This window comes from Pygocentrus nattereri, chromosome 19, assembly GCF_015220715.1.
Source record: "Pygocentrus nattereri isolate fPygNat1 chromosome 19, fPygNat1.pri, whole genome shotgun sequence".
In the NCBI taxonomy this organism is placed as follows: Eukaryota; Metazoa; Chordata; class Actinopteri; order Characiformes; family Serrasalmidae; genus Pygocentrus; species Pygocentrus nattereri.
Genome location: NC_051229.1, coordinates 18,525,387 through 18,551,302, shown reverse-complemented (window position 1 = coordinate 18,551,302; position 25,916 = coordinate 18,525,387). Strand labels below are relative to the sequence as shown.

The 25,916-nt window shown below is 39.3% G+C and overlaps 1 protein-coding gene across 1 annotated transcript in view; it reads right to left on the bottom strand.

Moving 5' to 3' along the window:
• creb3l3b (cAMP responsive element binding protein 3-like 3b) overlaps positions 1-21,267 on the bottom strand; it is a 51,355-nt gene extending 30,088 nt beyond the window's left edge. Inside the window, exons 1-4 of the mRNA XM_017697064.2 lie at positions 21,110-21,267; positions 12,332-12,448; positions 9,532-9,826; positions 2,069-2,205 (exon numbers count right to left, since the gene is read on the bottom strand). Coding sequence (XP_017552553.1) covers positions 2,069-2,205; positions 9,532-9,826; positions 12,332-12,448; positions 21,110-21,130 — 570 coding nt within the window. The 5' untranslated portion in view covers positions 21,131-21,267. The remainder of the gene's footprint in view (positions 1-2,068; positions 2,206-9,531; positions 9,827-12,331; positions 12,449-21,109) is intronic.
• Positions 21,268-25,916: the final 4,649 nt, after the last annotated feature.

Below are 25,916 nucleotides of genomic sequence, written 5' to 3'. Positions count from 1 at the left end.
ACACACTGTAGCTGGCATTTTGGTCCATTCCTCCTGCAGATCTCCTCTAGAGCGTTATTGTTTGGGGCTGTCGCTGGGCAACATGAGCTTTCAACTCCCTCCACAAATTTTCTATGGGGTTGAGGTCTGGACACTGGCTAGGCCACTCCGGGAGCTTGAAATGCTTGTTACAGAGCCACTCCTTCATTGCCCGAGCAGTGTGTTTGGGTTCATTGTCATGCTGGAAGACCCAGCCACGTTCCATCTTCAATGCTCTCACTGATGGAATGGTTTTGGGCTAAAATCTCACAATACATGGCCCCGTTCATTCTTCCCTTAACATGGATCAGTCGTCCTGGTCCCTTTGCAGAGAAACAGCCCCAAAGCATGATGTTTCCACCCCCATGCTTCACAGAAGGTATAGTGTTCTTGGGGTGCAACTCAGCATTCTTCTTCCTCCAAACACGATGAGTTGAGTTTTTACCAAAAAGTTCTATTTTGATTTCATCTGACCACATGATATTCTCCCAGTCCTCTTCTGGATCATCCATATGCTCTCTGGCAAACTTCAGATGGGCCTGGACATGTACTGGCTTAAGCAGGGGGACACGCCTGGCACTGCAGGATTTGAGTCCCTCTCGGTGTAGTGTGTTACTGATGGTAGCCTTTGTTACTTTGGTCCCAGCTCTCTGCAGGTCATTCATCAGGGCCCTCCGTGTAGTTCTGGGATTTTTGTTCACCGTTCTCATGATCATTTTGACCCCATGGGATGAGATCTTGCGTGGGGCCCCAGATCGAGGGAGATTATAATTGGTCTTGTATGTCTTCCATTTTCTTACAATTGCTCCCACAGTTGATTTATTCACACCAACCTGCTTGCCTATTGTAGATTGACTCTTCCCAGCCTGGTGCAGGTCTGCAATTTTCTTCCTGGTGTCCTTCGACAGCTCTTTGGTCTTGGCCATGGTTAAGTTTGGAGTCTGACTGTTTGAGGCTGTGGACAGATGACTTTTATACAGACAATGAGGTCAAACAGGTGCCATTAATATAGATAACGAGTGGAGGACAGAAGAGCTTCTTAAAGAAGAAGTTACAGGTCTGTGAGAGCCAGAAATCTTGCTTGTTTGTGGGTGACCAAATACTTATTTTCCACCATAATTTACAAAGAAATTCTTTAAAAATCCTACAATGTGATTTCCTGGATTTTTTTTCTCATATTGTCTCTCATAGTTGAAGTGAACATATGATGAAAATTACAGACCTCTCTCATCTTTCTAAGTAGGAGAACTTGCACAATCAGTGGCTGACTAAATACTTTTTTGCCCCATTGTACATACTAAGGTTAATTATTGAGTAATAACTTCAGTGCAAAATGATTGAGCTGTTCTTAGGTTGTAGAAGTGTGTAATAAAACTTTAAGGGGTTAAATGCAAGGATGCTGAGTGTTTCTAGCAAGTAAACCCAGGCCGATGGGATATTTAAACATCCATCAGGTTAAAATGAATACATAAACCTCAGTGGATCACTATTTCTGTATGAACATAGCCCGGCCTCCACACTGCTGTAATTACCAGCAGCCTAAAATAGCTAGATTTATGCTGTGGTGTGAATTCAAATAGGTGCACATTTACATGCCCATCTCTCCTGTGTATTTATTGTCTCACTGCTCTATAAAGTTGCTCTCCTCTGCATCTAGCCTCCTCATTCCCTGAGCTGTCATTCATTAGAGCATAGGCCCCATCAGATTATTATTTTCTCTCCCTTTGCATTTGTACAGGCCTTTAGAGATTTCCACAAAGAAACAACACCTCCGTCTCCTTCAATTCCCTCATCTCTCCCTTACCACCTATGCATACACAAACACACACAAACACACACACACACACACACTCACACACACACACACACAAACACACACACACACAAACACACACACACACATGCCTTAAGCTGTCTTTCATATACACGCACTCTCTCAGTTAACTCTTCTCAGAAGTTTCTTAAATGCAGAAAAGCAGTATTTCACACCACTTCCACTAAATTGCTGCTTACAGTATCAAACAGCACAAAAGCAATTATGTGTACTCACAGCTTCTCCCACGCTGGACAGCAGCAGGTCCTTCACACTAAGCTGATAAACTGTAGGGGCTTCTGGACTCTGTGCTGCTGTTGGACCACTTTCAGGAACCACAGGCCTGTATGAGAACATACTCGACTCCCAGGAAGCTGCATGGACAATGTCAAGAAATAAGGACATATGTCCGTTATGTATTTTATTTATTTATTTATGTACCTATACAGAATATTAATTGTAATTTTTATACATATTAAAAGTTGAACTTGTACACTAATGACATTTATACAGTGGTATTTGTTATTATTCAAATGTACATATGTATTCACTGTTTTCAATGGTCAGGATCCCCACAGGACCACCACAGAACAGGTATTATTTAGGTGGTGGATCATTCTCAGTATTGCAGTGACACTGATGTGGTGGTGGTGGTGTGTGTGTGTGTGTGTGTGTGTGTGTGTGTGTGTGTGTGTGTGTGAGTGTGTGTGTGTGTGTGTGTTGCACAGAGTAGATCAGGCACAGCAGCACTGCTACAGCTTTTAAACATCTTAGTGTTACTGCAGAGAATAGTTCACCAACCAAAAATATCCAGCCAAATGACCATTAAAGAACAGACCATTTACAGTGCATTATATCATTAAAAGCTTCAGGGAATCTGGAAAAACCTGTGTGCAAGGCCAAAAACTACACCTGAATCCCCACAACATTCAAACCCTTAGATAGCACTGCATTACAACTGACATTCTTCTGTGTTGTATGTGCCACATGGGCTGACTTCTCTGGGCTAAAGCGCATCTAAAATGGATTGATGCATAGTGGAAATGGGCATTATGGTCTGACAAATTAACCTTTTAGATTGTTTGTGGTAATAATCGATGTTGTGTTCTCTGGGCCAAAGAACTAAAGGACCATGCAAGGTCAAGGTCAAGGGGCTTAAGTACGCAGTGGAGTGAAATTATGTTCTTCCAGGAACAACACAGTGTAACAAGGAACAAAAATACAAAGAGCGAACATGAAGATATCATGTGCAAACAAAAAAGTAAGCTAGAAAAAATAAATACGATAAACAGACATTAGACACAGTAAACAGACAGGACAGTGCAGCACCGACACAGCACTCATTCTGGACATGAGGTGGTGGAATAAGGTGCAGAGATATTTAATATGCTGTGATCTGTGAGTCACGCAGTCAGATGACATTCATAAACACAGCAAACGCCTATAAAGTTAAAAGTTCAAATCTATTGTGGTATTAATATAAGCAGAGATAATGGAGTTGTGTCCACAACTTAGTAATGTGTGGTAATGAGATAATTAAGTCACATCTATAACATAGTAAGGCATGGGGAATAAGATAATTAAGGCATGGCCATGATTTTATAAGGTGTGGGGATGACATAACTATCTCATTCCCACACCTCATAAAATCATGGCTATGCCTTAATTATCTCATTACCCATGCCTTTTTAAGTCTTAGGGGGAATAAGATAATTAAAGCATGGCCATACTTTAATAAGGCGTGGGAATGAGATAATTATGTCCATGACCTTGTAAGTCATGGCAATGAGATAGTTAAGTCATGGCCACAACTTAGTAAGGCATTAGGAAATTAGACAGTTAAGTCGTTACACACAACTTAACCCCTTAAAATGGCCAGGGGCCAATGAAAGGCCCAAAGGTTGGTATTACCCGAAATGTAACAGGGCCTACACACTACTGTAGTCACATGTTAGATTTAGTTTTGCCACTAGGTCTTAACATAGACAAGCTTAATATCCTACCACAAACCTCAGCAATCTCCGACCATTACCTAATTTTGTATGAGCTACAACTTAGCCATAATATATGTATGTCCCCTCGTTATTCTACAAAACACTCAATAAAACCTTTCACCACCCTGCAATTTATAGAAAATCTCCCAGAACTATCCACCCCAGTTTTCACTCCATCAGACCAAATGGAGCTAGATTTACTAACCAATTATTTAGGAAATACCTTCCGATCTACTTTAGAAAATGTGGCGCCACTTAAAATAAAAAGAATAAGGCAGAAAAAGCTCACCCCATGGTACAACGATAAAACCCGGACCTTAAAACAAACAGTTCGGAAACTAGAGCAGAAATGGCGACAAACCAAGCTGGAAGTTTTCACTCTGCCTAGAAGCACAGCCTTATAGAAATGCTCTCACTAAAACTTGCTCAGCATATCTGGCATCGCTGATTGAGAATAATAAATATAATCCTAGAGTGCTGTTTAGTGCTGGTTTTCCCGAATCACAAAAAATCAGGCAGGTACTGAACCACAAATTCCGGCAATCACCAGTGAAGTTTTTATGGACTTCTTTAATAATAAAATTGAAAATATTAGACAACAAATTCAGCCCACAGTATTTAATCCAACTTGGCTGTCATCTGACTTGGCTGATATAAAACAAAACGCAGTTGTAGAAAAAAGACTGGAAATTTTTTACCCACTCCCACAGCTGGAACTAGAGAAGATTATCTCCTCTGCAAATCTGCACACTCGATGCAATTCCCTCAAAATCACTCAAAGAAGTACTGCCAGTTATTATAAACCCTCTTTTAACTATAGTAAACTCATCCCTTAGTCTGGGCCATGTACCCAAAGCTTTTAAACTAGCAGTTATCAAACATCTGATCAAGAAACCAAATCTTGATGTTAGCGTATTGTCTAATTACAGGCCTGTTTCTAACTCAGACACAGTCTCAATCTTTAAAACTAGGCTGAAAACTAATTTGTTCAGTTTAGCTTTTGGTAGATAATGTTCCCCCTTAGATAAAGGCAGCAGATCCAGGGGTCCATGGACACAGGGAATTATAGTAAACTGAGACACTGGCGCTGTCATCCCACCGCTCGCACGCGGTCACTCAGGTTTGTGGACGGTGGAGCGGAGGGATGCCAAACTGTTTCAGAGTGCTGCCGTGTCTGTGTGTCCTTCTGGTTCTCTCCTTTTAGTTAAGCTGTCAGAGTCAGATCTGCCGGAGTCATTAGCCACACTCTGGAAACGTTCACATTCCCTGTTTTACATACAAACAGACAGAATAAAAAAATTCCCTCTTCCTGCCTTTTTTCCGAGTATACAATCACCCATATGTCCGGCCGGACACTGAAGGATGACTGGCTGTCGAGCCCTCCTGCTACCCATTTCAGACCAGCTGCCCACGCCCCAGCTACTGCCACCTACCTTGGACTAGCTGCCCACCCCACACTGATGTACTACTACTAATACTACTGCTATTAATATTAGTAGTATAATCACTTGTAGATAGTTTGACCAGAGGAGGATGGGTCACCCCCTAGTGAGCCTAGTTCCTCCCAAGGTTTCTTCCTCAGTTCTGAGGGAGTTTTTCTTTGCCACTGTCACCCCTGGCTCACCCGGGGGTTTTTACATTCTTGTTAAAACGTCTTTTCTGGAATTCTGTGAAGCTGCTTTGTGACAGCATCTGTTGTAAAAAGCACTATACAAATAAATTTGATTTGATTTGAAAAGCTCATGAATAGCTTGTGCAGTTTGCTTTGAAGTCTCTGTAATCAATAAATAATCAGCTTAGTATGTAAAAGCCTGGGATTTTGAGGAGTTAAATTGTTCCCATGCCTTGTTGTGGCCACACATTATGATGCTGTTCTCACAGCTTAGTTGTAGCAGCCATGCATTAGTAAGAAAGGAATGTCCCCATTATGTCCTATTTGGCTATTTAATCACCTCACAATTCATATGATACTGCGACAATCGGGTGGAAAAAAAATGTACATAGGACAAAATGTATTGGATTTGGAACTCATCAGTAACCACAAAGTGCCAATTATGGACTATTTTTTTTAAAGCAGCATTTATTTCAACTCAGGACACCTTTTGAATAATTGTCATGTTCCAGAAATTCAACAGGACATAAATGAAACAATGTTGTTTGCCCAGGGGCTAAAGAATAAATGACTTGAGAAGACGAGGGACAAAATGATTATTCACAACAGCATCAATAGTGTATTACATCTGGAACAAAACCCTGCAGGGCAGCAGTAAACCTCCTCAAGGTGGTAGGGCCGGAACAGCACTACGCATGGTTGTTCGATTGGAATGAAACCCTTCAGGGCAGTACAGCTTAGCAACCCTGCTCTAGGACAACATAACCAGCCCTTCCATTTGTACATGCCATTTTGTCATGTGCTCACGTGCCATGTGCAAACTGGGTTCTGACTCCCCAAACAATACAATACATATTCAACTCTCTGTAATTCTCTGTGTCATTACCCATAAAAAAGCCTTTGAGGAACACTGTGAAGAACCTATCAAATCAGAGTTGACACTACCAGAGCTGTAACATCATAATCATTTTGATTCTTCTGGTGTCCCAGAAAGACGCCATAAATATCCAGTGGTGCAGAAAATAAAGCATTACCTGAAAACGTGCCTTTTAATCATCTTTCTTTGTTGTGTGAAATGGTTTAGCGAGATCATCTTGACTTGCAGTAAAGAACGAGTTTCACTTCAAAATAAAATGTTCACTTATACAAAGGCTAAAAAAGGTTCTGCACACTCAGATGGCTCTTCAAAGAACCACCCACTATAGGTTAAAAACCTCAAAAGTGGTTCTCCTATAGTAGGGGTGTCTTATCTTACTCTCAAAGGGCTGGTGTGGCTGCAGGCTTTCATTCCAAACAAAAGGGAGCTCACCTGATTCCAGTTCTTTCATCAACTAGTAAAACAACTGATCATGTGATATCCTGCTGTGATGGAATAAAAACATGCAGCCACACTGGCCCTTTGTGGAAACCCTTGTCCTATAGCATCACGTTAAAGAACCCTGTGAGGTATACATAGTTTTAAAAAGGACAGATCCTACATTTTGCTTGTAGTTTGTGTTGTTTGGTGCACCAAAAACAGACATAATTCATCTTTATAAGACTTTTTTGCAGCCCTTCTTTACTCAGTTCATTTTAAAATAGTTTACGGTCAAAGGCAAAAATTTGAACGCCCCAGATTGTTTTTTATTTTCTAAGTGATGATAAGAAAACACTTCCTCTTCAGAGAGCTTAATTTTGGTATTTTCTGCTCATTTTTATGCCCTATTCCTGTTCATCTACTGAATATTATGTTGGGGAAAAACACAAAACATTTTATGGTTTTAAATTCAGCAAATAAATGCTACTTGTGCATTAACATGTGCAGAAGTGTGTTGTCTGCAGAGGGTGTTTACTTATTTTCACTTAAAAAGCTTACATTTGCCCAGCGGTGCACAAACTTTTGCATATAACAATATTTTTTTGACTGGCTGCCATGCATTGTGTACCATCTGAAAAGAAGTCCAGACCAAAACACTTTGTATAACTTCGATGTGAATAGGTGGGACTAAACCACCGTGGATGGAATAGATGAACAGATTTAATGAGCTGTTTTTTGTGACACCACAAGAACACTGAATTCAAAACAGGAATGAACAGTATATTCGGGTCATGCATCCCTCCAGCCCTGACTCTCTGGTGGACTTCATTTCCTAGAACCCTGGGCACATGACTTTGACATCACACCAGCCCACTTATGAAAGATCTGCCTCACCTAATTACTGACTTGCCTCACCTGTTTCTCTTATTATGTAATTAATTCAGTTAGTAAACCCATCACAAAAGATCCTTGTCACCTGTGACTGAAATGTACCTAATAGCGTGTAATACCTCCACAAGCACAAATAACAGCTGGGATTCAACTTGACATGGACTGGATAAGTTTCTGGATGTAGGTGACAATGTTCAGCCACTCTTGCATCAAAGAATTGAGCAGTTGCAGCCCTTTGAGCAATTGCAGCCCTGTTAATGTGAGAATTGCCATCTTGGAATAGGAATGTTATGTTCCCGTTTAAGATGATGAGCAAAAGGCAAAACCTGCTGTCCAGCAGCTCAATGCAGGTGCTGTGGTTCAAATTTACTGTCAACCCAACAAAAGGACCCATTTCCGCGTACTTAAAACACCCCCAGAACATCAAAGAGCCTCCTCCAGCTTGAACTACACTGTGCACACATTCCTCACTGAGCTTCCTGGGGTCTTAATTGAACACACAGGCCTAGCATCGTTCACATACAGGCAGAAACAAAATTCACCTGACCAGATAACATATTTCCAGTGATGAACAGTCCAATATTTGTGTCTCTTCTCCCATTGTAACCCAGCAACCCAGACCTCTTGCGTGCCACTCTGTTCCATATGTTCATTGTTTGCATTCCCTGTGGAGTGTTCTTTCAGAACTTGGTTGTGAAGAACCTGCATTGACTTCTAGAAGAAATTCTTTCCTGGAATCGATTTTTATTCACACCATAAACCACACCGGAGCTCATACATGGCAAATACTTCAGTTTCATTTTTTGGGCACAATTAAACTGAAAATTTCATGTAGACTAGGATTTTTGCCATTGCTGGTAGACCTGTATGACCGCACACTTCAAAACACCTGCAAATTCAGCTACTTCCTTCACACTATGGCCTTTAGCACACCCAAATGCAATCACTCTGTTTTGCCAACCATTAACATCTGCTTTGCAACCAATTTTCCTCACATCAGATGAGACATTCACTGCACTGTACCACCTCCTCTCAAATTTCCTTATCAATCATCCTTGTGTAACACCATCGGCAGGAGCCTGAAGTTACTACCACATGTGCAAAGTGACAAATGTTTTGTACAGGGAGCTTATTTAAATCCTGGCTTTAGCTTAGCTCAATGTGAGGTATCGCTTCTTTCACAGAGCTGCTGAGCTTTCTATCCCGTGTTTTGGTTGATGTCCTGTGTACCTGACTGATGTTCTGTATTTTTTACTTTGCCCTTTTGCATGTTCCCTGTTTAGATACTGTTTGCCTGGATTTCTTCTTTTATATCTCTTGTTGTATCTGGCTCATTTGGATCTGACCTCTGCCTGTTTTTGACAACAACTTTGGATCACCTTCAAGCCAGTAAAGGCTTTCCTAGTGTATTTTACTGCACATGTCTGATTAGTCTTGTTTGAAACCTTAACAGATTGACATCATTTTTTCCATGATATGGGCCCTTTAAGAACCCATGCCACTTAGTCATAAGAGAAAAGCATTCCTGAATTGTTTTGTGCTTACCAAGACAGAGAAATCTCATTTATAAACCTGTCAAATGTGGAGAGAATAAAACCAAATCCTACTGGCAGTTTCATTTCAAAAGATAAAAGCAATTGTTCTTGTTATCAGAGAGTATGTCACACTTCAAAGCGCTTTATCTCTAAGAACATTAGTGAAAGACAATGCACACACATAAGAAAATGCTCTTTTTGGAGTGAATTTTCTCTCTTTCTGATCCTTTGCCACTCTTCTGGAGCCTAAAACGAAAGCTCTCAATTAGCATGGCCACTGCTGCTCAATGTTGCATGCAGTGGGTACATTACCATAATTGCTTTGAACTTCAATTACATTTCATAAGATTCTTTGAACAAAAGTTTCTCACCCACATCAATGGACACATCTGGTTCTGCTGAGCGCATGGTGGATCTGGCCTGCTGCAGCTGCTGCTGCTGTGACTGGGCCTGAGGAAGAGGATGCTGAGGGTGGAAGAAGGAGTGGAAGAGTGGGCTGGTGGGAGGAGGGGGGGTGTCCCGCTGGTCAGACAGGGGATCCTCGCTAATTCCACTGTCGCAGGGAGATGGGGCCCATGGTGGGGAGCCAGGGCCCGACGTACACTCAGACACACACAGCAGGGATTCCAGGAAATGTACGGCTGCATCTTCACCGTCACGCATGAACTGCACACACATTGTACTATTACTTATGTGAACCTAAAGGGGAATTCCATCAATTTATTAAAATCTCTGCATGATTCAGTTGGGAACAAGCTCATTCAGAGTGGTTTGTTGTGAAATGGTTACAACTTATTGACTCAGACCCCTTTACAGTGGTGGTGATAGGAACCAGGGTTCACAATGCCGACAACACAGAGATAATCATTTTATTTACTATTCAAAGTCATCAGTGAACCTACACGTCTTCTGGGTTTTTACACTCCAGCAGCACTGCTGGGTCTGATCCATTATAGAAATCAGTTTCATCATCAGTTCTGCTTATCTGTGTGTTAAATCCTTTTTCTGCTTATCCGCCTGTTTCCTCCTCTTCCCCCCACCTCAGAAACAAAAGTGCTTTTATTCTCTGATGCACAGATCTGTTGCGTAAATAACGCGGCTAAAGAGAGCAGTCAGTGGAGCAGTCAGTTCTCAAACCACAATGAAACCAAAGACAAGATTTCATCAGATTTCAGAAGCACAAGGAGCACAAAGAGAGAGAGAAAGCTAAAAGAACTAACAGAACTAAATCCCTGTGTGTTCTCTTTGCTGAGTTGAACAACTGTCCATCCTGTCAGGTCTGATGCTGTTGCTTTGGCCGTGATCAGGTGCCCACTGCTCACCAGCCTTCTGGACCGGTTTGACCACCATGGAGCTGTCAACCTCACCTGCATGAACTGACCTTTCTGATGATACTGCTGTTGCTGCACAGACTCAAACCATTCAATTATAACCATTGCTTCAGCTGCTTTTCCCCTTCTCTACCAGTAGAAGCTCATCCCCTGTTCATTTTGCTCATGTTATTGTTTTGCTATCCGATGTCGATCAGTGGAGGATGGGTATCCCTTTTGAGTCTCGGTTCCTCTCAAGGTTTCTTCCTCCTGCTCTTAGGGAGTTTTCTCTTGCCATTGTCGCCACTGTCGATGCTCATGGGGGCTCGGACCTGGATTTTTCTGTAAAGGTGCTTTGCAACAGTGTCTGTGGCAATTTCAGTGAAAATGACGAATCTTTTTAGTTTTGCTTTTGTTATTTGAATTTCGCTCACTGATCTTGAATAGGGACTAAGTTTAAGTCAAAACTTTTTCAAACTACTGCAAGACTGATGATTCACCACTGCAAAAAAGGTAACTTTGCAAGTGAAATTATCTCCCAGATAGCAGAAATTCTGGGCTGATTGTGGTTCACATTCGCAAGGGTTAACTGACTTCCAGATAGATATTAAGAATGTGGGCAAGAACTGGCCCAGATGCTGGACAGCTGTGGATTGTTTTAACTCATATCTATGTTTAAGGGCTGATTCTGGCATGAATGTTGTGGCCCAAAATTAAAGGAAGGGCCACACTCTTTACGCTGCAGCAGATCAAGTGCTCGGCTGATTTACGCTTTAGTACTTTTGGTCCAAGATCATCAATTCTCACAAGTTTCTGTATGATGCAAAATTTCATATCTAACCTCTCTGAATGACTGTGTTTCCATCTTGACAATTTAAATATGTAGAAATATTGAAGTGTAAATGTACGTGTCTGTATGTGCTTTTGTGAAATGTTCAGAATAATTCAAAATGTAAACTTTTTTTAACATTTTCATATTGACTCGGCATTAAATTAACTCTTCAACTTTTTATCTGGATCATAAAGAGATTCAAAGGTGTGCAGACACCCAACAGTCGAACATTCAGTAAGGTAAGCATTTCGCTTTGCTGTGGTGCATCCATTGCTGACATAGGCGCTCAATTGCGCACATACAGCTTGTATAATCTCCATAGAAAAGCCAATAGAATAGAATGCTCTGGAGCAGCTGCACTAAGCTCACCATGCCCAATGCCAAATATCGGCTAGAGGGGAATAAAGCCCCCAGCAATTGGCTGTGGAGCAGTGGAACTGCAGACTCAACTACGCCACACAGCATATGGCATGTTGTGTTTTTACAACTTATCCTTAAATCCATTTTTTAATTTCTTTGGCTAAATGGCACATTTAACATTTAATGGCACATTTATTAAGGTTTCGTTTTTTTCCAATTTGTTAAACTCAGCAAAAAAATACCATATGTAAGTGCATTCTCTGTGTTATCTTCTTTTTCACATAACGGGTGTGTTCAAACACTTGCATATGACTGTACACACGTGTTCAGACCTAACGGAACACACATGTGCACTCAAACACAGAAGTAGGTCAGACATGCTTAATGAGCAGACACCATGCTCTAAATGAAGGAGCTTTGACTCCTTCATGCTCCTCGCACAGCGAGTGCATGTGAGCCACTGAGGGACAGAAATCTCTGCCCACTCCGCAGTGTCTAAAGAGCTGCCAGCTAAAGAACTAGTTTTGCTAGGGGAGATACATAGCACAACAGACTTGTTTGAATGAAAGGGAATTGGAGGATCAAAACGAGACCCGAATCTGTACACAGACGTGGTGTGTACACTTCATCTCACAAAAACAAGTCAGTATGGTTTTGAATCAGACTCACACTTTGATCTGTGATTGGCCAAGCTGGGTTAACAAGGCCATCGCCAAGTCCCTCAAGATGACAGCTCCCATCAGCCGGCTCGAGGAGGAGATCTAAGAGTTCCATCCCAGTGAAGCTCTGAGAAAGAGAGAGAGAGAGAGAGAGGTTACTTCTGGTGCTTCTTGGATCTACACACATTCTCCACTTTATTGGAGAACCCTGCCTTGTGCTTCCACTCACTGGCCACTTGATTAGAAATACCAACCTTATACTGCCGCTGGCCACTTTATTAGAAACACCAAACTTAAAGTGCCACTGGCCACTTGATTAGAAACACCACCCTTATACTTACACTGGCCACTTTATTAGAAACACCAAACTTAAAGTGCCACTGGCCACTTGATTAGAAACACCACCCTTATACTTACACTGGCCACTTTATTAGAAACACCAAACTTAAAGTGCCACTGGCCACTTGATTAGAAACACCACCCTTATACTTCCACTGGCCACTTGATTAGAAACACCAGCCCTATACTTCCAATGGCCACTTTATTAGAGAACCTTACCTTGAGGTTCCACTCATTGGCCACTTCATTAGAAACACGACCTTTTACTGCCATTGGCCACTTTATGAGAAACACCTACTTTGTACTTCCACTAATTTAATTGGAAACACATACTTTATATCATTCACAAGCTGCTTTATGAATTACGTCCACCATATAGATCACAGAGATGTACTCAAGGTTGTCTAATATTTAAGAGGACGGAATATCATACTGACATTTTTAGAAAATGAAGCACTTTTAAGCAATTGGAAAAATTAGTTAGTCCATTAAAGTCCATTACAGTAATAGTGCTGGATTAGTCATTAACCAAAATCATATTATTCACAGAGAGAGAGAGAGAGAGAGAGAGAGAGAGAGAGAGGGAGGGAGGGAGAGAAGAAAAGAGTTAGAGAGACAAACCAAGGGAGAGATTGAAATGGAGAAAGTGAGTGAGAGAGAAATAGGAGGAGAGAGAGATGAGAGATATATACAGTATATATGCATATACATGTACAACAACAACAACCACAACAATATGTAGGTAGATATGCATATATATATATATATGTATATATATATGTGTGTGTGTGTGTGTGTGTGTGTGTGTGTGTGTGTGTGTGTGTGTGCGTGTGTGTGTGTGTGTATAAATATTTTCATGTACACTACTCACAAAATGTTTGGGATATTTGGTTTTTGGATGAAATGTATGGAAAATGTAAAAGGTTCACGCTACAGTGATATTACATCATGAAAGAAGGGCATTTAAGTAGAAGAATGCAGTGGTGATTTCCTCATCTCAAACAATTTATTGAAACAAAAGCCAACAAAAGTGGTGGGTATACCCCCCAAAAAAATGTCAATGTCTTAATAACTTGTCATGTGCCCTTGAGCATCAATGACAGCTTGACAACAACATCTCATGCTGTTCACAAGTCAACTCATTGTCTGCTGAGGCATGGCATCCCGCTCTTCTTGAAGGGCGGCCCTCAGGTCATTGAAGTTCTGGGGTACAGAGGTACGAGCTTCTACACAGCGACTCAGCTGATCCCATAGGTTTTCTATGGGATTCAGGTCTGGAGAAAGTGCAGGCCACTCCATTTGAGGTACCCCAGGCTCCAGCAGCCATTCCCTAATGATGCAAGCTCGATGAGCTGGAGCATTGTCGTCCATGAAGATGAAATTAGGCCTGTGTTGTTCATGCAGAGGCACAATGACTGGATTAATGATGTTATTCAAGTAATATGGGCTTGTCACTATACCATTCACAAAGTGTAGGGCAGTTCTATGTTGACTAGACACACCTGCCCACACTGTAACACCGCCACCACCACCTTGCCGTTAAGCTCCTTGTTAGAGAACAGCAGGTTGTGCAAAAAACAGTCAGACTGCATTTATCAAATGCTCAGTCACCTTTAGAGTTTTATCTTAAAGTGGGAAAATGATGAAACACAGGGAGAGTTGTGATTGTGGGGTAAATCTTCTGAGAGCAGGGCTGCTGGAAGCCATACGCTCTGTAATCACAGCCTTTTCTCTCAGGCGTATACCTGAGCCCTTCAGCCCTTAATAGAAACCTCGTATTTACTGCACAGTAAAGGACTGAGAAAATGAGCCAATCACTACAGAGGGACACTTCAAGCAGGACAGAAGGAGAACAGATCTTCTCTTTTGACACATTTCTGCTCTTGTTGCTATAAATCGCAGTGCTTTTTTCAGAGCAATAATATTAAGTATTTATTTGACAGCATGGGGTGTGTGCTAGAACACTACTGTGACATGCAGGGGGCCTAAAGCTGACAGAGTGCTCCTCACAGCAGCTGTCACTAGTGTCATAATGTCTGTGACATTACGGTGTCAAAAAATAGTGAAATATGCCAATCTACATGGAATTAAATGCACAACATTCAGGCTTCATAATTCAGATGGCTGCTACTACTGTTTTTAGCTTTTTTGGTCATTTTTGAATGTCATACAGTGTCAGAAAGCACATCAGCAAGCTCATTTGAGATTACTTAACATATAAGCTTCCATTGCTTGTTAGCATTATTAGCCTCACAGGTCCAGTGCAAAACTAAAGAAGCAAACATCAGACACCAAATATGTCTTCACTGATTGACTCCATTCTATAGTTCTATAATATTCTATAATAATAGAAATAATACTATAATAGCTTTAGTTTAAGAATAGTTTGCATTGTAATCCATGAAGTTATAAAATACAGGGTGAGTCAAAAGTCACAGGACACGGTTTTATTTCAGAAACAAAAGGGAAAATGACATATCTGAACACCCCAGCAAGTAATGGGTGAGAGAGCCTATCTTTTAGGCTATATCTGGAATGTGGCTGCCATCTTGAAAGCCACCATATTGGATCAAGGGCAAGTTTTTCCAATGGGAAGGTGGTCATGTAGCAAATCACAGAAGACCAGAATTGTCTCAGAAATCGATTGTTGCAATCAGATTTGCAATATCTCTTGTGGTTCAAAAGTTATCAATACAGAAAGTTGCAATAAAAACTGGGAACGTTGTCTGTGAAGCACAGCTATTTGACATGTTTAATGTGCTGTCCCTGGTGCTGAACACAGAGCTGAAGGTGCAGGATCCAGTCGTTATGAACCCGCATGAGAATCTCTGGAGAAATGCTGTCACAAGCCTCCATGATGTGGTGCTGAAGGTAGTGTCTGTTGCGGACTTTCTCAGCATACACAATTTGTTTGAGATGACCCCAGAGATAAAAGTCGATAACAACATAAAAAATAAAATAAAATAAAACGGTGTCCTGTGACTTTTGACTTACCCTGTAATATGCACACTGTAAAAAAGTGAAACAGACCAGAGGTTGATTTGTGGTGTTGTTAAAGTGATGTAAATTATTTCTTTCCTTCATTTCCTTCATCTAAAATTTTGCTTTATACTAAAAACTTTTTAAATTAAATTTAAACTGTATAAAATCAGTTAACATTGCTTGTAACTACACACAATTTTTTTCTTAAATGTAATAATCCAGGGATTTTAATTCCACTCAAAGATTTACGGTTTAATTCTACATTCTGAAAATAAAATAAAAGTTCCTAAATAGTTTTGGGCTTGAATGTATGGTTCTAGAAAAAATCTTTAATTGGTTTTATATATATATATATATATATATATATATATATATATATATACACAAATATTTTAGCTCTATTATTTGGGCTTATTATTTGAAGTTCAATGAATTTGCAGTGGAGTACATTTGTAACAGCAGAACAGTTGTAACATGATAATTATCTTTTTATGTTATAAGTTATGTTATACTTTAAGTGCCATATTCATATTGCACATGCATGACATCATCATTTTAAACTGCATACATGCTTCTTCTGAAGATACCAGCAGAAGTAAACTTTGGTAGGTAGTTTTTAAGCTTTAGTTTGCTTCAGAATGTGTGAGGATACCAGGTTTTTGTCAACTCCAGGCTATTATGCAAGGTGGTCAGTGGAGGACAGCTGCAAAACGGTGTTGGGATGAATCAGAATGCCAGCATTGGGAATATGTATTCAGAGTACAGAAATTGAGTATCTGTATTTAGTCCAAGCTAAATTATAAAAAAGGCAGTATTCACAATACAGCCTTTTACATTTATAGGACAATACTTTTAGAACACTTACCCATCTTCTTTACAAACACAGACATTCCTACTATAGCCTGAGTAGACTGATAAACCAGTGCGATTATCAGCTATTAATTTCAGTATTACTGACATGATTTTGCCAAGTGCTTTACCAAAATGTATTCAAAACATATTCTGAACATGTTACTTTTTGTGTTTTGTAATGGAATACATACAAATACTAAATACATCTAGGACAGAGTATTCTGGATTCAGCCAGTGATTTGTATGCTTATAGCTCCTGTGATGAGTATGCTGATGCAGTATTTAAGGTAATTATAGGCATCTAGATATGCTATTGAGGGCAGTAATGCATCATAGGAACTCAAATATGGTATATCAATATGGTACTGATCAACACCTCCACACAAACTGACTTTTTCTTAAAATATCTTGAGTTGGAAGCCATAGCAGGTGTTGACTGCTCATACACATGCTGACAGAATCTCAACAACACGACAGCAGTAAGACCGTAGGTGCATCCCAGTCGCCCTCGTAGTCCCCTGCAAAGTGTACTGCACAGAGTATTCAGACACTTTGAGGGTGATTTCAAACCACAGTGAGGGAAAACGTTCTGTTAGAAGGTAACTTCAAACTGCACAGGGAGTAGTGAACAAGGGTTTATCACTTTGCAGGAAGCTGCAGGAGAGTTTACCCATCAGTCACTGCAGGTCTCTTGAAGAAGTATGTTTGATTATGATGCTGTAGGACATTCCGAACAGAGGTATTCATTAACCGCAGTTTCCTTAAAGCACTCCCAGCACTCAGATGTGTAGGGAACATAGCGGTACTGCTTAGGGACCCTAATGCTTATGAAGATTGAAATGCAATTGAACTATAAAACCCACGATTCTGTGCTGACACAGCTTGGGATGTCTTCTCAGTGACAGACTGTGTCGTCTGGAGGAAATGCTGGTAAAAACTGTGCATTTACCACTTTTTATGTAGATCTACAGCAAGGGCATAAAGTGATAAACACATTTAAATGGAGTTTTGCCAGCACTTCTATCAGCTGTTGCGTAAGCTAATCTACAGTTAAAATACAAATGTTGCTAGAAATGAAATTCTGCTGTCATAGCTGCATTTATTGATGACAAAATATCACTTGTGGATTCAGAATTCAGATTCTACCATTCTTTGCAGCGTTTACCATGAATTCCAATGAGGCGTTTGTTAAGACATGATGCATTTTTGTCAACTGAGCCAGAGCTTTTCTGCAACAAATGCACCACTTACACCGTGCTAGAAAAAACAGCATGATGGGTCACCAGCAAAACCAGCATAGGTTGTGTTTTGGACCATGACTGTCCTGGATGACCAGCTAAATCAGCACAAGACAAGCACAAAACCAGTATAAACCCAGTATAAATCCACATGGCACAACGAGTAAATGTGCTGGGAGGATACCGATTTTTGTCCATATCATTTAACTCCTTCCCAAGTCAAGTTTTATTGCACAAATTAATAGTTTCATTAGTTTTCATATTCAATTTCACTGAATAATATATACACTAAAATGAATATATTTGTGTTGTAGACATTGTGACATTGTGACCTGGTTCCTACCAGCACCACTATTTAAAAATCTGTAACTTTCTATATAATTAACTATTTCACATCAGATCACTCTGTTTACTTCACAACTATTAAATGATGCCAAAACAAGATGCAATTTCACTTTAAGGCTGCAGTCTGCTGATGGTTTTGTCACTCTCTCCAGGCTGTTTGTACTTTTGCTTTGTGTTTTACCTGCTAAGATATCCTCCAATGTCTGATTCCTTCATCTGAGGGACTAAACAGCAGCATTTTATATTCATACAGGGTTTCAAACAGTGGAGCCTAATCAACAAACCACTGTGTGGTTTTGTTGAAACATTTCTTGCTTTCCTTGCCCTGCATAATTCAGTGGTTGAGATGTAAACAAAGTCAATCAGAGTAGTTTGATGTAAATGTACTTATTTGGATTTGTTTACAGTGGTAGTGGTTTGATGTGAAATAGTTTGTTGTAGAGAAACTTGCAGATGGAGATCTTCTCTACAGTGGTGCTAATGGGAACCAGGTGTCGCAATGTCTACAACACAAATATAGTCATTTTATTTAGTATCCAAAACCACCATTGAGCCTGCGCATGTCTTCTGGGTTTTCCTATGTAATGCTGATAATGGTGTCAAATCCCTAAAAAAGTTTTCTTTGAGAATTCTTTACACTGCTCTGCATGTATCTCTCTGCTATAATGGACTTAAAAATATGCAATTTCAGGCCAAAATCTTGATGCAAAACTATCCTAAACCAATGTCTCATACATCAGGCAGCATATTCATAACCACATATTTCTGTGAGGGAGATTTTAGAGGCACTTATTCTTCCGGACACCTGGTTCCTATCAAAAGTGCTGTGAAAAGTTTCTCTAGAATGGAGGATTTCACATCAAACCGCTCTGTATGACTCTACATATTAACCATTTAGTTATGCAGAAATTTTGAAAAACCAATGGAATTTCTCTTTAATTCCTCTAAGAGATGTGTGTGCCTCTTTGTTTGGAATCCTATTGCCGATAGCAAAACAACTCTCCTCTTAAAGATGCAAATACCCGCCCAACAGTGAGGTAGAAGCCAATGATGTGGTAGAAGTTTTTGGGTGGCATCTGGCGTGGCCAATCAGATTTCATGAGGTGGGAAAGACGCTGACCACCCCAACTACCTTTTAAAAACTGGGGATACTAGTGGCCAGTCTGCTAGTGTAATGGAAATCAGCTTTGATATTTTAAGTAATATAATCAAATACAATCCTTTTCAGCATAACTGGGGAACTGTTGCCTGATTGTGTCTGAAATGTTGTGACTGTGTTGAACTGCTAGTGTGCAATGAGGGGTAAAAGGGGAGGGGCAGAACCCCCTGCTGTAAAAACAATTAGCATTTCTCCACACAGACAGATAATAGAATGGCTGCTTTCTTAATCTAAATATCATAAATGAGCAATAAATCACAAAAAATAGCATTTAAACCCAATGAAAATGCTTTTAGAAATGTTGATTTGAACATATGGCTCTACTAGCAATCTTTATATCACAGATAAGTTCTTTAAACTTTAAAAAGATTCTTCAAACTTGCACAAGAAGTGCACTTTTAGTCTGTTTTGGAGGTCCCTCAGTTCAGCCTTCAATTTTAATATTTTGAATTCAATTTGAAAAAGAAGAAAAAATAACCCATTTTTTAATTTAATTAAACATTTTGACTTAAACTATGCATTTAATAAAATATCAATGGAATGGCCACAAGGAGGCCTACAGAAAGGGGTTAAAAAGTTCTTTTCGCAATTGAGAGTGATTCTTTCATGGCTGTACTCCAAAGAACTCTTATGGCCATCTTTGGAATTAAGACTATATGTGGAGACAGTGCTCGCTTTTCCGCATGAAATCAAGATAATTGCAAAAAGATTTTCCACTTGGTCTCCTCGCGCTCTCAGCTCAAAGAGCAAAACACTTAAAGAGGCGTTTCAGGTGGTTCAACTGTGAGATACAGTTTGTGTTTTTCTTGCTTCAGCACACTTAACTTAGCCCATCTGCTGCTTACCAATCGTTTGGTAACACTCAGCTCAACTCCGTAAAAGCTCCTAAATTGTTCTTGGCTTGGCTCCAGGGTTCCTGGAGCGATTTTCCACTGGTATGAAACCATGACATAATGTAGAAGCTCTTTAAACTTCAAAATCTTCTTAATTTCATTAAGAAAATGGTTCTTTAAAGGGGAATTCCAAAGTTTCAGCATAATTAAATGCTTTGATGTGGATGTAAACAAAGTCATTCAGAGTAGTTTGGTGTGAAATGTTCTGTTCCAGAGAAACTTTACCCAGTTGTTCACAGTGGTGGTGATAGGAACCAGACATCTGCATTGATAAATGGCTCTAAAAGCTCCCTCAAAGTGATTAGATGAAGTGTTAATGAATATGTCATCTTATACCTGAGACATTGCTTTACGATAGTATTGAGATAGTATTGAATAGTATTGAGAAGCTTTGGAGCAGAGGTATGTCCAGAGCGTTGTTTGGCAAAATAGCTCCCAAAGAAAACTTACATTTTCAGATTTTACAGTATTTTACCATCATCAGAGTGATATATAAAACTATCTAAAAAATGTAAGTTGACTGGTGGGTTTGGATAGTAAGTAAAATGACTATATTTTTGTTGTAGACATTGTGACCCCTCTTTTTTGGCACCTTTATTTTTAAGAGTGAGTTGAATCAGACTGTTTGAGCAGGAAAGCATTAAACCGGAACACTGGAGCAGTGGCTTGGACAGATGTTAATGATCAACAACAAAAAATTTCATTCTTAATTCTTCAGCCAGGCACCATTTTAGACAACACACAATAACATAATATCTCTAACCTCCAAGCTTTTCTTCACACTCTTAAATGGCCAGGCCCTGCCAGAAGGCCCAAACTTTTATTCCACACTTCTATAACATAAGAATAGCTCAACCAGTTTGCGCTGAAGTCCCTGTTATTACTGAATAATAAGCCTTAGTTTGTAACAAGCCTGAGATTTTAAGGGGTTAAACCAAAGATGATTCCACAGTTATGAGAAAAGAAGTAAAGCATAATACCTTGTCAGGAAGCACTGCCATTTTGGCTGCAGTACGATCCTTGAATGTCACTTACAAACAGTTATCCAGTGAGATGAGGACTGTGAGGTATTCTAGATTTCTTGGTTTAGCTCACTGTGTTTCCTTCTAGATTTGGCCTGTTGAGTTCTGCTATAGGGCAAAGTCTGGAACACCAGATTATCTCATGTTATTGACTTGGGGATTCCCGTGCTATTGGTCGAAGGGCTGTGACTGACAGGTTACCTCATGCTTTTCAGGACCACGGGAGTTATCTGTCACTGGGCGATGATTGCTTTATCTATCTCACAGTAACTCAGACAGGAGCAATAAAGATCCCTGTTTGTTGGAAGCTGGCATTTATTGGAGCTTCAAAGCACAATTCAGAAAGTGTGAATTTATTCTGTTATATTAATCCAAAACTACTCAGTTTAAGCAGACTGTGAATCAAACTGTATGCTAGCTAAGTAGTGTAGGAGAAAATCATTCTTGAATGTGATGCATTCATAGCTATCTTTCAATGACAAATTGATTAGCAGGAGAACAGCAGTAACTCTTTATGGCAGCGAGTCATTTATTGCATTCTGAGTTAAAATATTACTGCAAACAATCAAGCCTAACTGTTGATATCACCATGGCTAAATTTTATTGATACTCTAAATGGTAATGTCTATAATAGTACACCATTCAAAATGAAAGTTCCAAATGGTGCACATATTTCCATAGACAGTTCTTTAAAGCTGCACTATGCGAGCTACAATTGTATTAAAAAGAAGCAGCATTACTGAGTCAGGAGACAAAAACACACACTAAAAGAGCTGTGTGCTGATGCAAGTCACGCTGTAAAATCTGAAATAGTCATTTAAAAGTCAGAGGTTTTGGATTTAGATTTCATGGAAGTTTTTCAGACCTTATGTATTAATGTCACATGTATACACTCAAAAAAAGGTTACGTTGGCTTGGCAAAGCCAGCTAACAATGCTTCAAGAGTCAAAGCAGTTGCAGTTGATTTTGATAACTTCATTTGTAATTCTAGGTAAATGCTATTGCTAGGCTATGGTATTGCAGGTGGTTGCTAAGGTGTTGCTCAGCCATTGCTATGGTATCCCAAGTGGTTAGTAAGGTGTTGCTTGGCCATGGTTATGTTATTCGAAGTGATTGCTAAGGTGTTGCTAGGCCATGGTTATGCTATCCCAGATGGTTGCTAAGGAGTTGCTAGGCCATGGTTATGGTATCCCCAGTGGTTGCTAAAGTGTTGCTAGGACATTGCTATTGTATCCCAGGTGGATGATAAGGTTTAGTTACCATGCATGTATGATGGTGACATATGAGGACATCTAAAACATTTGGTTATAGATTGTATGCTGACTGTGGTGGAAGAGTAGAGGTTTAAGCATTATATATTATAAGTGGAATTGCTCCTTCAGGATGTCAAGTAGTCCATCATTAATTCCTAGAGAAAACAATAACAACCACAGTGAAATCACAACAAAAAAAAACCCACAATATATTTGGGTACATTTGACCCTACAAAGTTTCATGGTTCTAGCTCAAAAGCTGTAGAAAAAGTAGTAGTAAGAGTAGTAATTAGAAGAACAAACCAGAGTAAATTGGCTTTTTCAAGTTAACTTAATAACAGCATTATTATTGTTGTGGTGATTATTATTATTAGTAGTATTATACATGTATGCATACAGGTGACAATGTAAGTGCATGACTTTTACTGCATGTCCTTGGTGTGGCTTCACTAAGACGGGCAGGAAAAAAATTTCCTTGCCTATGAAGCGTTCTTTCTTATCATTCATTTATCCCCAGTGTTATCACAGAACTGTCAGGCTGTTTAACAGCATACATCCTCCTGACTTAACATTCTCAGCAAAGAAGAAGACATTGTTATGTAATATAGAAACAACCAATTCATTTATGTTTGCTTTCTCTGTCTGGGAATTTCATTTTAGTGCAAGCAGTGCATTGTGCATGATGACTTTCAGCCAGAAACAGTTTATACAACAAACTAAATATCAAAAATAGTCAGTCCTGCACTACAACAAGAAATTATTAAATGACATAGCAATTATTTGTAATTTCTCATCATGGTTTCTGCGTCAAGATTTGATCACCACTTATCAAATATAAGGCATTTTGGATGTTAATGTTATTATAACTTCTTTCTCAATGATTTATAGCTTTCATTATAGAACAATCTACAGTTCTGTTCATCACTATTCATCATTCATTCATTGTTCACAATCCAATATTTCTAACTTACAATTACATACTAAATATTGGGAACTCATGAGGTTGTAGAGCGCTAGCATCTAGAAATTATTATTTACTTATTGTATTTCAGACTTTTGAACAGTAGTATATAGTAAAAAAGGGAATATAGAAATAAATAGGTAATTTTGAAGCATGTTTTGTAGTCAATTGCACGCATCTTACACTCATTTCCCATAAACTGTTGTTGGCACATTCCTGACACATACAAATTTCCCCAAATGGCTTCTACCCAGTCAGTCAGATAACAATATGTGTATTTGCTTCAATTCCAGGCATTTACACAATCTGAAGCTGGAGTTCACAAAGAGAGGGCTTTGCCTTTAAAACACTGGCATTCAGGAATCAATGATTTTTCTGCCTTAACCTCAAATACCATGGATTCCTCTCTCTTAACGCAAGATTACATTTTCAGGGCCTGATCTCTGAAGTTCAGCAATCCTGATAAGTTTTTTTGAGGTGAGCTATAGACCTAGCTCTATGAAGATATAAATATGATGGCTTTAGAGTTTAGATTGGTTTTATCTTTACAGCGTTTTATCAGCAAAGGCAGGACATTCTCATTAGGGCAGTAACGGCAGTATTGCACAAACAGGTCAGCAATCCAACACTACTGCACATAAATTAGTGTTAAAAAAATAAACACAAAAAACTAAATAGTGTTAATAGTATTATTAAAAATTAAGTTTTTCAGCTAAATCAGTTTCGGGGTTGTATAGTATGGGTCGTGTGTATTTTCTTGCAAAACAATAATTGATAACCTTGATAAACCTAGTACCTTGTTGTCAAAGGTGTTCTCATAGCATGAGTAATAAACACAAAAGTCCCAAAAATCTGATGTGCTTCAGTGTAGAGACATCAATAACCAATTTACACTTTTTCTGGATATGCCGCATGCTAGAAAAATGGCAAATTTGCATCTGTATATCTTGTTTCAGTAGTTGCATCTCAGACCAATGAATAATATCTGGAAATGTAATGCAATTGGCATCAATAATGCAAAAGTTATGACCTATGAAAATTTGTACCTTTTCATTTTAAGGCAAAAAATTTGCCCACTTTTAAAAAGCTGTAACGTGTGGGAGTGAGGAGATAAGCGACTTTTATTGAGGGCAAATCCAGGGTCATGACAGTCCAGGTTCATAAAGTCAACACGGATCGAATTAGGGACAGACATGCCGAAATACACTCACGAAACACAAACCCAAATACTTCCAACAGAACATACAAACATACAATCAAACATATCAAACAAAGACCAGAAAACACAAGGAACAAACACAGGGCTTAAATATGAACAAGGATAATGAGGGACAGGTGGAAAACAGGTGGGAACAATCAGAGGCGGAGTCACTAAACAAGGGGGCTGGACTAAAAACAAAAACAAAGAAAACACATGGACTAGACCAAAACATCACAAACATATGGACAGGCCTGGGAGGGGCAAATCGTGACAAAAGCTCTATATCTCAGAAACGAATGAAGAAACAAACCCAAAATTGTATACACTATCTAACTGGCACAGTGGGCATTATTCCTGAAAGTATTCATTGTGCTAGATGTGAAATTTTATTGTGAAGTTTAGTGTAGAGAAACCTTCCAACTGAGATTTTTTTACTGTGGTGGTAAAAGGAACCAGGGGTCAAAATGTCTACAACATAAATACAGCCATTTTATTTATTATCTACATTTTTTTATGTAGTATTTCTCCTTACAATGCCCTGCAAGTACCTTTCTGCCATGCATATATTTAAAAATAGGCTTATAGACTAATCATTTCTCTCAAACCTATTGTAAAATAATGTCTCTGGCATCAGGCAAAGTATTCATAATCTTTTTATGCAATAACCAATTCTGTGAAGTAGCTTTGAGAATGCTTTAAATGCTTTCATTAATCATTGCAGCCACTGAAAACAAAATAATGCTGCCATAATGTGGAAAGATAAATGAAATCCTTTGCTATTCCTTCAGTATGTGAATATAATAGAATCCATTTTTCTTGCCATTTTTCTCTCCATTTAAGGTCTTTTAAATGAGAACACATTTCCGTAGCCTTACGCATTATAAAGGTGCCTGTTATCTGATATGGGTTTCTGACTCATGTAAAATTGAACTAGGTGAGCAATTACCAGATTATTTTATGATGATCCACAACAACACACTGTTCTTTCATAATCATATCTTATCTTAAGGCGCCTCATTTAGAGCTCTGAGATTTGCCTGAATCATGATGGTAGTTTTTATGGAACTGAAAGGACAACATGTGAACAAAATGGTCCCTCTAAATACACTTCAGTTTGTGGAGAGATACACAGGGACAGAATTTAGGCCAAGGAAACTTTTCAGCATCTGAGCCTGTAATGAAGCATCTCAGAGAAAATACACTTACAGAAACACTTTGAAACTTCACTGCTGTAATTAATGGGAAATGGAAGTCAGAATCTGAGCCTAGATCATCATTCCTGCTCTGAATTCTTATAAATATGAGCCTCAAGCGAGTCTTGATAATTGGATTCATTCAGTGGTCTGTGTG